This window comes from Poromitra crassiceps, assembly GCF_964638095.1.
Source record: "Poromitra crassiceps genome assembly, chromosome: 17".
In the NCBI taxonomy this organism is placed as follows: domain Eukaryota; kingdom Metazoa; phylum Chordata; class Actinopteri; order Beryciformes; family Melamphaidae; genus Poromitra; species Poromitra crassiceps.
In genome coordinates, this window is record NC_139635.1 from 15,389,646 (window position 1) to 15,403,816 (window position 14,171).

Consider the following 14,171-nt stretch of genomic DNA (forward strand, 5'->3'; position numbering starts at 1 on the left):
GTCATTGGCACTCAATGAGTTAAGACCACCCAAATCCAGTTTGCGCAGGCATTTTGGGGGGCAGATGATTTTGGCATGGCTCTAATTTGCGCTTGCGACAGGTGCCGTGAACCTTTCCGCATCCCGGCCGAGAATTGCATCCCCAACATATTTCGGGTCTGTTTTAACTTAGAAATCACGGAGGTCATGTCTACCAGACAATTATATCACTTTTAAACATTTACATTTGTGTATAAATCATTACAAGTATGCTCCAAGGATGCTTTTTTTCCTGCTGGGCGGGGGAGCAAAACTCGGCAGAACGGTGCCGCGTCTATGTGCCGACAGACCGCAGTGCCGACAGTCCGCAATGCCCACAAGCAGAACCAGCTGAGCAAGGCAGTGTGCACTGGGCAGCGTGTCGGGGGACCGGCTGGAGCTAACCTCTCCCAGCCCCCATGCCTAAACCTAACCTCCCGCAGACTCTAACCCTAAACCTAACCTCCCCCAGACCCTAACCCTACACCTAACCTCTCCCACCCCTGTCGGCAGTGCGGGTGGTCGGCATAGCGGGTGGACACCGGCAGAACACCTGGCAGACGGCGCAAGGCGGAATGCTATTTTCCGTGACTTAAGGCACGCGCAAACAGGCAAGCGCTATTAGGGGATAGCGCCTGTCGGAAGATAGCGGCCAACGTGTTTAAAATGCAATGTGAGAGGTGTAGTGTGTAATGTGCAAGGAACAGTATGTGTGACTCGACAGAGACAATAAAAGTGATTGCTTTGTTTGACCAAGTAAAACTATTTTTATAAGCATTTTAAGAAATGACTGTACCAGAATAAACTCCCGCACACTGTCTCGACATGCAATCAAAAGTTTAATACGATTTATTTATTTCAAGAAATGACTGTAAAAAGAAATGGCGGAAAATCCCTTGGTCCATATGCAGAACCTGGAAGAGGGCGTGACTTTGGCACTCTATTTTCACCGTCGCCATCTTGTTTTTTGGAGCCAGAAGAAGTGATGGTGAAGTGACATTTGCACGAGAAGAGCCGCAGCTCCGCCTGCTATTTGGTCCGTGACTGGCGAGCTGTGAGATCACTGGACAGGCGACCTGTCAATCACGCCCCAAAGCATAGTCTGCTTTATCATTTATTTGACTCTAAATGGGACCATACTTTACAAAATGAACATCATGCTGTGTTGAAGAAGACTTGAAACTAGAGATTGAGACCATAAACATATTAGGAAAATGTTTACTGAGGTCATAAATCAAGTGAGAAGTAGGGTCATTTTCCCATTGACTTCTATACAATCACTTGTTTTTGCAGCCATAGACGGTATAAAGGGGTGAGTCATATACAAAGTCCCCCCCTACAGTTGTCATGAACGGTGAACTTAGTTGTAGAGACCAAGGGCCCTATCGTCGCAAAAGCGGTAATTTAGAGTTTGCGCTCGTTTAACGCTGCGCACAATGCAAATTGGGGGCGTGCACAAAGCGGATTTGTATTCTCCCTGCCTTGCTATTACCTCTATGCCTGTTATAATTGTACTGGACATGCATGGGGTAGGCGTGCCACATGCCAAACCAGGCGTTTTCCGGGGAGAATGCGGGTCATAGATGGCATTCTCCTATCGTCAGCATGCACGCAATTACTTTGCGCTAAGAGCTTTGAAAAGCACCACTTACGCGCAAAGATACTCATTACGCACGGACGTGCTACGCCAGGACATAAAATTCTGGTGCTAAAATTTGGTTAACCAGCAGATTATTCAGTGAGGCAATCAACTATAATTCACTGAGAAACTTGTATCACGTCGCAAAGAGGGGTTAACGGCAAATTAATTGAGACACCTTCACCTATCCCATAACCCGGAGGGTCGTTGAGGCACCACATACGATCTGTCGACAAGCTCTCTCCATCTCTCTCTGTCCTCGGCACGCAGCTCTCACTACTGTTTCACCAAGTCCACTCTAAATCCTCCCATCTTTTCTTTTGTCTCTGCCGTTTCCCCGCTGCAAACACGTTTCTATTGTCCCAATCCAGTCAACAAAATAACCCGAATTGCATCAAAACACAGATGTTTTTAACAGGTATATGATGTGATGGTGTCGTTATGAGATAGGGATAATATATACAGTCAATAGGCCTACACCTATACAAATAACGCGTGGGGAGAATTACAGCATATATGCCTCACGCAAACTGTATTACAGGGACTGCAAGACGGGAATCTGATTGGTTTGATTGATGCAACGCCCAGGCATTGCCAGACCACACCTGTGAATAATTCTGATGGTTAACACCACCTAAATCCAGTTTGCGCCGTGCATAAATTACTTGGCATGCCTCCAATCTGCACTTGCACCCATTGTTGTGATGAGTTACGCTCGCCCGCGACTATTGCATTCCCACCATATTTTGGGGCTGTTTTAACTTAAAAACAGGTTGGTCACGTCTACCCAAACAATTGTGTTTCTGTATAAATCATTAGAATATGCTCCCGTGAGGTGGGAATGTGTTTGGTGGCGGGGGTGCAAAACTCGGCATAACACCTGGACACTTGCGCATGGCAGACTGCTATCGTCATGCAGAGACGATAGTATAAGGCAGGCGCAAACAGGTGCGCAAGCCTGTACCAAGATAGAGCCCCCAAACTCTGTTTTGAACCATGCAGGCTGTAAACATGTTTATTTCTGCTGTAAAGTTAGGCATTTTAAACATGGGGGCCTATGGGGAATGACTCACTTTTGCAGCCAGTCTCAAGTGGCCATTGGAGGAACTACAGTTTTTGGCACTTGCGCGTTGGCTTCAGGTTGCTGTTGGTCTGACCCTGTGCTTGTCTCCAGATGACGACTCCTGCCATCCAGAATGACTTCAGCTACTACCGCCGCACCATCAGCCGCATGCGCATCAACAACCTGGCTGTAAGACGCACACAGGCACACACACGCGTGCACGCACACACACACACACACACGCACACACACACACTCACACACACACACACACATGTACATGCACACACACACACACGCGCACGCACACACACGTACACACACGCACGCACGCACACACACACACACACACGCACACACACGCATGCGTGCACACACACACACACACACACGTACACGCACACAGACGCACGCACACACACGCATACCTCACACACGCACACACACACGGACGCACACACGCACACACACACACACACACACACACACACGCCATTCCTGTCTCTACCCACACATTATTTAGTTGTTTTCATTTTGTCCATTTCTGTTTTTAAAGAGATAGTTCACATTTTTAAAGTCTAGTCCTAGTTGCTACTTACCAATGATGTTGATTGGTAGAGTTCTTTCTCAGCACAATCCATGCTGTTCCTCACACGCACTTGTCTTATTTTTCAAGTCAGAGTCTGACACAATTTAAATTAAAATCCGTCAACAAACTGAAAACCGTCCTAGAGATATTTGACAAACTTTTTTTATCATCATTTCCTTGATGACCTTTTGTTTTTCCAGGGGGACGAAGGCAGTGACGTGAACAACGAGCTGGCCAATCGGATGTCTCTGTTCTACGCCAATTCCACGCCCATGCTGAAGACGCTGAGCGAAGCCACGACAAAGTTTGTCTCCGATGTAAGACCAGTCCAGACCAGTTCAGATCAGTCCAGACCGGTTCAGACCAGGCTCTTGTTTTTAAGATTTGAACCTGGGTCGGCCACGCAAGCGATTAAGCCTTTGTGGTACGCGCTCTACCAGGTGAGCCATCGGGACGCCCCCAGGCTCATTTTCAAGTGTCTGTTGTGATACTACTCATTTTTGTCACAAGAGTGCGCCACTACCCCATGTTCTAAACATGACTAATATGGTTTAGTCCTATTTAGATTTTTATTTACCACCTCCCCCCCATTCTCACAGATGAAGGAACTTAGAAAGATTATCCTGGCTTTTCTCTTTCTCTCTCTTTTTCCCACCTGCCAAATCCCAACAGCATAATGTTCCAGCCAGTCCAGGGATTTGAACCAGCAACTTTCCAGCCACAGTGCCACAGTCAGGATCGACAGAGAGTGTGAGCTGTGAGGATTTATTGCCTGTTTTCTCCCCAATTGTACTTGGCCATGTATTGGCTTCCTCCAATACAAGTGCAGTCTCCAGCACGTGGGAGGATCACGCTTTCCCCCCAGTTCTCCTCCTCCCGGACAGGCGCTCTGACCGACCAGAGGAAGCAGTAATGCAGCAACCAGGACTTATACCTGATCGGCTGCTTACCAGCAGACACGGTCACTTGTGTCTGTAGGAACGTCTGACCAAGTCTGAGGTGCCACTGCCGGGAATTGAACCCGGGTCTCCGTGGTGCTATGAGAGTGTTTTTAGCTCTACACTACCCAGACCCACCTCTGTGTGTTAACTCCTTCCTGTCCCTGTGCTACTACCCAGACCCACCTCTGTGAGTGTGTTAACCCCTTCCTGTCCCTGTGCTACTAACCAGACACTCCTCTGTGAGTGTATTAACCCCTTCCTGTCCCTGTGCTACTAACCAGACACCTCTGTGAGTGTGTTAACCCCTTCCTGTAGCCTACCTGTGCTACTACCAAGATGCCCCTCTGTGAGTGTGTTAACCCCTTCCTGTCCCTGTGCTACTACCCAGACGCCCCTCTGTGAGTGTGTTAACCCCTTCCTGTCCCTGTGCTACTAACCAGACACCTCTGTGAGTGTGTTAACCCCTTCCTGTAGCCTACCTGTGCTACTACCAAGATGCCCCTCTGTGAGTGTGTTAACCCCTTCCTGTCCCTGTGCTACTAACCAGACACCTCTGTGAGTGTGTTAACCCCTTCCTGTAGCCTACCTGTGCAAGATGCCCCTCTGTGAGTGTGTTAACCCCTTCCTGTCCCTGTGCTACTACCCAGACGCCCCTCTGTGAGTGTGTTAACCCCTTCCTGTCCCTGTGCTACTAACCAGACACCTCTGTGAGTGTGTTAACCCCTTCCTGTAGCCTACCTGTGCTACTACCAAGATGCCCCTCTGTGAGTGTGTTAACCCCTTCCTGTCCCTGTGCTACTACCAAGATGCCCCTCTGTGAGTGTGTTAACCCCTTCCTGTCCCTGTGCTACTACCCAGACGCCCCTCTGTGAGTGTGTTAACCCCTTCCTGTCCCTGTGCTACTACCCAGACACCCCTCAGCCTCCCCCACTTCTCCCCTCAGCTGCGGGCTGAGCAGAGACTGTGAATAGGGTCCACTTGTCATTGCTACCGGCATAAGCCAACACTGGCCCGGGTGGGCAGAGTCAGCATTAGCTACTTTCCCTGGGACAGAGTTGGCATTGGCAACACTGCTTCAAATTACCATTACTAGTGCAAGCGCAACAGCAGATTCAACAGTTTTCATTGACTAAAACTAGACTAAAATAGTTATGATTTTATTTGACTATAAGATGAGACTAAAATGCAAACATTTTTAGTCGACTAAAACTTGACTAAATAAAAAGAGGATGAGGTTGACTAAATATGATAAAAACTAACAAGGACATTTGACACGGTGACGGGAGTCGGGACTAAGACTAAAACGAAATAAAAAAATATCCAACAAAATTAACACTAGTTGGCGGAAGTCAGTCTGTAGGCTACTGGTTCGGCAGACAGAGGAAAGAGGAGAAATTTGCAGTAGGCTACTTTCCCCTATCAAACATTTTTGCCCTTTGTTTCTCTACATAACCGACATGTTTCAAGTAAGCATATTGCATTGTTTGATGCTACAGACTGCACAACGTAAACATTCAAAACTCTTTCCATAACGACAACATGGGGAAAGTGCAAGTCCCGGTGGAGAAGTTAACGTTAGTTGGACGTTTTAAAAGTGCATTTCTGTCAGCGGAACAGGGATCATAAAGGCAGTATGGATTATACCGGACATGTATTGGACATATTTGGTAAGTCTGCTTGTTGCACAACACTGTATTGTCTGATAGAAGTAGTGGCCAGCAGTTTACTGAGCTAACATTACCAGCTGCTAATGCTAACATGACAGGTGATGAGTCTCAGCCAGAAAGACTGTTATTCATCTACTGTGTGAAACGGGGGCAGTTTGGTTTGGTTCAAAGTGATCGACTGTGATTCTATCCTGTGCGATTAATGACGGGTAACGGGTCGGGGCACGGGTCTTATACTAACGGGTTTGCAAAATTGGACACGTGCAGGACTCTGACCCAGACGCCCCTCTGTGAGTGTGTTAACCCCTTCCTGTCCCTGTGCTATGACCCAGACGTTCCTCTGTGAGTGTATTAACCCCTTCCTGTCCCTGTGCTACTACCCAGACGCCCCTCTGTGAGTGTGTTAACCCCTTCCTGTCCCTGTTGTGTGCAGAACCCGGACGTCCCGCTGGAGAACACCACAGACTGCTTGAGCACCATGGCCAGTGTGTGCAAAGTGATGCTGGAGACACCGTGAGTCTGATGGCAGCTTCCCCTCTCAACCAAACTACATTTTGACCATGTTGAATGCACTTTGCACCAAGGACCCTAAAGAAAGAAGGATAAGACTTGTACTTAGAATACAGTATCTAAAATACAAAATATGAGTAACTGTATTCCATTACAGTTAGAGTTTAAATTGCTGGTATTCTGAATAATGTTACTGTCCCACTATGAACAATTATGTGAGGTTGACTGATGTTCAGTCATGTATCATGGTGTACTTAGCTAATCTAGCTCTATTTTGGACCAAACGGGGGCTTGAGTTGAGCTATAGAGACCAAAAGTGAAACGTCACTTACTGCTTCAGCACTGTACCAGAGATCTTCATCCACCATTTATTTCCTTATAGACATTTCATAAAATGCTTATAAAAATAGTTTTACTTTGTCAAACCAAACGGTTCAGATATATTTAGAAACAGGAGAGACCACATAACATTTCACTCAGACCAAAACGTTAAAAAAAACTGCGGATTTAAGAAATTTAAAGAAAATATTTTTTCAATGTTGTTTTTGATGATGAGATGATGAGATGAGATAAACTTTATTGTCACTTCATGGTAAAGCGAAATTCTGCTTGGTTCACTCTCAGAGTCGGAGAGCAAATCCGTGTCGCCATTGAAACAGCGCCAGCAATTGGACAAAGCATTTAAAAGAAATACACTCAGAAATCACATTATTACTAATTTGAGAAGTAATAAAGGCACACTTCAATATTATACCATACATATACATTTGTTGTAAATGTACAACAAGGTTTTGGTCCGAGTCAAAAGTCAAAACGCACAAAAAACATTAGTCAACATTGAATTTTGTTCTGTGTGTGTGTGTGTGTGTGTGTGTGTGTGTGTGTGTGCGTGTGTGCGTGTGTGTGTGTAGGGAGTATCGTGCTCGTTTTGCCAGTGAGGAGGCGGAGCTGTTCTGTCTGCGTGTGATGGTCGGTGTCATCATCCTGTACGACCACGTCCATCCGCAGGGAGCCTTCAACAAGATTGCCAAGATAGACGTACGTTAACCAGAGAGAGAGTTTGAGAGTTTGTGGGGGACAGACCCCGCCTTCCAGGCCAGCTTGTTAACCTGTTTCTCAATTGAGAGCGAGAAATTGTTTCTATAGCGGTGGAGTGAAAGCCGACAGGTAATAGCGCTTGCTCTCAAACGCAGTAGACCCTTCTCACGGGGGCCATTTTGTGTAAAAAAGGCAGGGTAAACACAGGTGCAAGCAAAACACTAATGAGGGTTTCCAACTTCCATGATTGGAATTTGGAAACCCTCATTAGTGTTTTTGCTTGCACCTGTGTTTATTCTGCCTTTTCAACACAAAATGGCCCCCGTGAAAAGGGTCTATAGGAAAAGAGGAGGCGCACTGAGTGGACAGTGAGAGAGAGCCAGACCATGCAATGCGTTGCTATTGTTATTGCTAACCATGGCTAGCCTGGCTAGAGCTAAACCTGGTTTCCCATCTCTTTATTGTATACTGGAACACGGTCAACTCGGGTGTGACGTCACTCAACCGGGATAGTCCCCAGTGCAATTGGAACGTGCAATTTATACCATGGTCTTGGTGAATATTATTTTCTGATTGGCCAGCAGGTGTGCATTAAAACTGTTTAACGTGTGTCTTTGCATTGCCTGTCTTTGTGTGGCATGCCTTTGTGTGTTGCAGATGAAAGGCAGCATCAGAGTGCTGAAGGATCAGACGCCAAGCAGAGTGGAGGGGCTGCTCAACGCTCTCAGGTCAGTGATGTACGGGTTCATGCACGGCCAGGTGTCCATATATAGTAATAATAGTTTTTTTCTTTGCTATTTTGCCTGTGTTGTATTTGGGGCCGGCCTTTATAGGATGAATCAGCATGACATCACACACCCAGAAATGCCACCCGGAAAATGTGGAACCGCAGCAGTATGTGTTGTGCCAAACAAACATTAAAGTCGAGCTGAACCCAAAAATGACTTTTCTTTTCTTTTAGTTCATATACCTGGGTATGCAGTAGGGCTGCACGATATGAGGAAAAGCTGCGATGTGCGATAACACTATTGCGATGACGATATGATAAATAAAAGAATGCTATAAACAAAAATATTAATGGGTAGCGGTGCTCCGATCCGGCTAAGCCATGATCCGATCCGATTCCGATTCCTGGGGTCACGATCCGATTCCAGAATTGATTCTCGATTCCAGAATCTAGAATTCTATTCTTCAATTCGATTCTCAATTATGTAGTTTTATATTGCAATAACACACAAAGGTAAATCTAAGACAAAAAATGACAAATGTATTAATGCTAAACTTCAAATTCAACTTCTGAAGTATTACAGTGAGGGCCTAAATTAATTTTGCAATATGAGTGTGTTAATTTAAGCATAGTAAGTATCAGTAAGTGGCACGGGATTCTCAAAGCCTGTGTTGAGGGTCATACGAACAAAAATGCACTCTTGAAGCTAAAAAAAAATAAAAAAAATAAAGCCTTTTAGTCATAACAATTATTGAAAGATATTCCATATTCCAGACTGAAATGTTATAACAGAAGTGGAGTATTGGCCAGAATGACATGAACATTTGGACACTTATTCAGTCGGTATCTTGCAAAACAAAAAAACAAAACAAAAACATGTGACTTTTGCGATGTGTTCATCGCGCATCTTCATATCGCGATGACGATGAAAATACGATTAATCGTGCAGCCCTAGTATGCAGTGCTCCTATTTAATAATGTATGCCAAAAAAAATCACAAAAATCTAATTTCTTTAGTTTTTCACTCTTTTTCACATCAAAAGATCATTTTTCAAGATGTCATTGATAACAGTAATTTATAGTTTGCTGACGTCACCTTGTACTATCAAATTTCTACCCCATTTCAACCAATAATTTCACGACATGCAGCTGTCAATGAAATCTTCATTTCAGGATAATTTTCTCTTCCAAATGAAGGGGAAAATGGCGCCTAGTGCCTGTCATCTGGCAGAGTTTCTAGCCCATAAACTAACTACTAACTTGAGCAATTATGCAAACTAAATCAAACGGTAATGTCTAAGAATGCAAAGAAATGTAACTGGCTCGTTAAAACACGCATTCCAGGAATATTATTTACATTTATAACGATAATGGCGCGCGCCTCCGAGCCTGACAGCCTCTCTGGCTGTCAGGGGTCGTCTCTCGGAGATTCCGGGCGGGCGGGCAGCACCCATGCATCGGATTGTCCGCTCGCTCCACATGAAGCCGGTGGCTGCCTGGTACTCCGCGGATCCCACTCACGTAGCACGACAACACGCTGAATCCCACCCGATTTGGGGGTGGAACATGCCAGGATTGGCCGATACCAAAGCCAGTCGACAGAATTGTCAAATCAAATCATCGACACCGTATATGGTCCGCCTCTCAATTTGTTTTCAGTCTGAAACGGACTCAGATGCACGTGACGAACGGGTTCACCTCGACTTTAATATCTCAAAAACTATACATGACATTACTTATATTATGACATTGTGAGTGAGAGAAGAAGTAGCTCATGAGTCTGATGTATAATAATCTGATGTGTCGTGTTAAAGTTGTGTGAACTGTCACAGTTTTTAAAATGAAGTGAATTTAGTAAACAGCACAGCCGGCTAGAGTGAGACACTCAAGGCTGGCTCCATAGGGTCCCATTATAAGTAAGCCATTTGTTTACCAACATTGATCCCTCATATTTGGTTTTTAATTGACCAGAGGAAATACAGTATTATTATGACTTTGACCTGAGCTTGTAACTGCTATACAGTAGAGTGCCAAAAACACGCCCACTTCCGGGCGTTAGGCATAAGAACCAAGGGATCGTTTGTAAAATGCTTATAAAAATAGTTTTACTTGGTCAAACCAAGTGACTCAGCTATATTTAGAATCAGGAGAGACCATCACGTTTCACTCAGACCCCCCCCCCCCCCCCCCCCCGCCTTCATTTTAAATATAGCTGAATCACTTGGTTTGACCAAGTACAACTATTTTTATAAGCATTTTATATCTATGGAAAAATGAACCGTGGATGAAATCCCTTCGTGTGGATCCCAAACCCGGAAGAGGGCGTGACTTTGGTATTCCATATAGCAGAATTTTTCAAAGGGGGGCTCCAAGCAGTTTCAGGGGAGGCTCAGTGAATGAAAGTGAAAACATATGACATTAATTATCAAAAGGTGATCTCACAGAATAGCCTAAATGTGTGTGATTTGGTTAAAGTTTAGAGATACCGTAATTTGGGTGAATTTCCCACTTTTCATACTTTCCCAGAGTCACAAACTAATAAATGCCTTCAGATGTATTTGGTGTAGTCAGAAGTATGTCAAACAGCAATATCAGGCTATGGGATCAAATAACATGAATCGTGATCGCATAGGACTCTATAGGAATTGAGCAAGGGGGCCGCTTTTTTCCAAGCTTTGTCTCGGGGGAGGCCCACAGTCCTCAGACTTTGAAAACCCCTGCTCATTCAGTAACCTGGTTGTCTTCTCCCCCACAGGTACACCACCAAACATCTGAACGATGACTCCACCTCCAAGCAGATCAAAAGCATGCTGCAGGCCAACTGACGCTCCAGCACAGGAAACCATCCCGCTCCCCATTTCAAAACAACAAAACTCAACAAACTTTCAGCTGTTGATGTTTCTGTTAACCTGAATTATTTTTTGTATTGTACTATTGTTTGAAAAGTAATTTCATGTTGTTTGTTCATTATAAAAAAAGATTTTTTTATCTGCTTAGTACCAGAAAAGATCAGATCAGATCAGTCTGAGGGAATAAAACATTCAAACTGTCATTTATGCTGCATTCATGTGCTCCTCGGATCGTTAGAATTGCTGAGTTGGCAAGTCGTTCTTCCGGCGTCGGTGTGTTCATGTGCTTGTGGTGTCGGAATGACTGGAATGTAGGAACCAAATCAGGATTAATGTTAATAAGTCACTTTTCTAACTAATCTAGGTCAACATGGACAGCAACTAACAGTAATAAAATATTACAAATTACATGTGGGCAAAATAAAAAGTTTCGAATATCATCAACAAAGCATACTTTCTGTGTATGTTTCTGTTTCTATCTTCCGACTTGAGCGTGAAATTTCCCAGTCTGGATCTCATTTTTCCGATTACTCTGACACCACATGAATGCAGCATTATATTCACACCAGTCCATCAGTCGAGAGCGAGTATCGGCTACAGCTGCTGTGGCCGATTCTAAAGTGAATATCCACATTTGGCAGTACGACCTCCATCTTGGATTTGGGCATTCCAGTCAGTCTTTAGGCATAAAGCATCGGAATGCGAGTCTCTGGGATGAGACAACACTTTCTCACTCACACTGTGTCGATTTGCGCCGCTTTGTTACATACTTTTGGTGTCGGATGTTGATGTTTGGATGCACGGTTGGGGTTAGGCACCCTGACGCACTGGGTTTAGGCACTGGTTGCCTTGGTTGAGGTTAGCACAAAGTGATTTCACCAACAGTTGTTCCTGGCCCAACATTTCTTCCTAGTATGGGCCGGGAAAACTCCGCCCCAAACTCATTTGATTGGTCGCCACAATTGCTTCTTCCTGAAAACATGCGGCAAGTGGTTAAGTTTAGGGTTTTCTTATCTAATGATGACCAGACCCTAACCACATTGTTGTACTTGCCTAAACCTAATGTTTTATAAAAATGTGTGTGGTTCGACCAGGAGTTGAACCCCAGTTCTCTTATCCATTTAGCCCTAGGACCAAGCTCGCTGACAGCTGCAGTTTTTTCACACCCTAATCCTAATCTTAACCAAGTTTTTTTTACTTGCCGCACGTTTTAAGGAAGAAGCAATTGTGGCGACCAATCAAATTAGTTTGGGGGTGGGGTTTTCCCAGCCCATACCAGGAAGAAATGTTGGTCCAGGAACAACGGCTACTTGGTGAAATCAGATCATGCGTTGGGCACAGGCACTCTGACACACGGGGGTTAGGCACAGCACAGATAGCCACTTGGTTGGGGTTAGGCACTCTGACACACTGGGGTTAGGCACAGCACAGATAGCCACTTGGTTGGGGTTAGACACTCTGACACACTGGGGTTAGGCACAGATAGCCACTTGGTTGGGGTTAGACACTCTGACACACTGGGGTTAGGCACAGCACAGATAGCCACTTGGTTGGGGTTAGGCACCCTGACACACTGGGGTTAGGCACAGATAGCCACTTGGTTGGGGTTAGGCACTCTGACACACTGGGGTTAGGCACAGATAGCCACTTGGTTGGGGTTAGGCACTCTGACACACTGGGGTTAGGCACAGATAGCCACTTGGTTGGGGTAGGCACTCTGACACACTGAGGTTAGGCACAGATAGCCACTTGGTTGGGGTTAGGCACTCTGACACACTGGGGTTAGGCACAGATAGCCACTTGGTTGGGGTTAGGCACTCTGACACACTGGGGTTAGGCACAGATAGCCACTTGGTTGGGGTTAGGCACCCTGACACACTGGGGTTAGGCACAGATAGCCACTTGGTTGGGGTTAGGCACCCTGACACACTGGGGTTAGGCACAGATAGCCACTTGGTTGGGGTTAGGCACTCTGACACACTGGGGTTAGGCACAGATAGCCACTTGGTTGGGGTTAGGCACCCTGACACACTGGGGTTAGGCACAGATAGCCACTTGGTTGGGGTTAGGCACCCTGACACACTGGGGTTAGGCACAGATAGCCACTTGGTTGGGGTTAGGCACCCTGACACACTGGGGTTAGGCACAGATAGCCACTTGGTTGGGGTTAGGCACTCTGACACACTGGGGTTAGGCACAGATAGCCACTTGGTTGGGGTTAGGCACCCTGACACACTGGGGTTAGGCACAGATAGCCACTTGGTTGGGGTTATAGGCACCCTGACACACTGGGGTTAGGCACAGATAGCCACTTGGATGGGGTTAGGCACCCTGACACATTGGGGGGTAGGCACTGGTTGCCTTGGTTGGGGTTAGGGTTTGGATATGGATATGCATCAGGGATGTACGCCCTGAAGCAAGGTATATTCCTCCTCGCCGGGGGTTCTGAAGGGCGACCTTGCCAACACTGGGGTCCACTTGGCGGTTAAAGGGGGAGCTCACCCTAAAATCCAAAAAAACATTGTTCCTCTGACCTGTAGTGCTATTTATCCATCTACATCGTTTTGTGTTAGTTGTATCTGAGTTTTGGAGATATCAACCCTAGATTTCTGCCTTCTCCAATACAATTGACATCATGGTGCTGCTCAAAGCACCAAAATACATTTGAAAAACTCAACATCAATGTCTCTTTCCAGAAATCATGACCCGGTTACTCAACATAATGCACAGACTTTGTTGTGAGCAATTTCATGTAGGAACTATTTCCTTGCGACCGAGCTACACCCGCTAACTGCTAGCTAGTTCCTCCATGAAACTGCAGCTAGCAGCAGCAGCTAGCTAGCACCTAATAGTCCAGGTGTTTTACACCAGAATTTGGGTCAACCTCTCACTAATTGCAACAAGCCAACTCAATGGATTTTGTCTCCTCAATATGTTCTGAATGTGGCAGCTATTCCACAGACAACAGATTCCAATGCCATTAAGGCACACATACCATGAAGTAGCCTGGGTAAACCCATCCCCCACGTGACCTGCTCTCAGACCTGTTCTCAGTCACCTAGTGACTGGGAACTGAGAGAGCAGGTCACGTGGGGGCTGGGTTTACATAGGCTAACCATGAAGCAGCTTA

At 45.7% G+C, this 14,171-nt stretch overlaps 1 protein-coding gene across 3 annotated transcripts in view; it reads left to right on the plus strand.

Annotated features, from left to right (window-relative positions):
• LOC310791668 (CYFIP-related Rac1 interactor B-like) overlaps nt 1–11,489 on the plus strand; it is a 36,548-nt gene extending 25,059 nt beyond the window's left edge. For all 3 annotated transcript variants that reach the window (XM_083653320.1, XM_083653321.1, XM_083653322.1), the window contains 6 exons: nt 2,832–2,909; nt 3,510–3,626; nt 6,351–6,430; nt 7,339–7,465; nt 8,123–8,193; nt 10,948–11,489. In XM_083653320.1, coding sequence (XP_083509446.1) covers nt 2,832–2,909; nt 3,510–3,626; nt 6,351–6,430; nt 7,339–7,465; nt 8,123–8,193; nt 10,948–11,017 — 543 coding nt within the window. In that variant the 3' untranslated portion in view covers nt 11,018–11,489. The remainder of the gene's footprint in view (nt 1–2,831; nt 2,910–3,509; nt 3,627–6,350; nt 6,431–7,338; nt 7,466–8,122; nt 8,194–10,947) is intronic.
• Nucleotides 11,490–14,171: the final 2,682 nt, after the last annotated feature.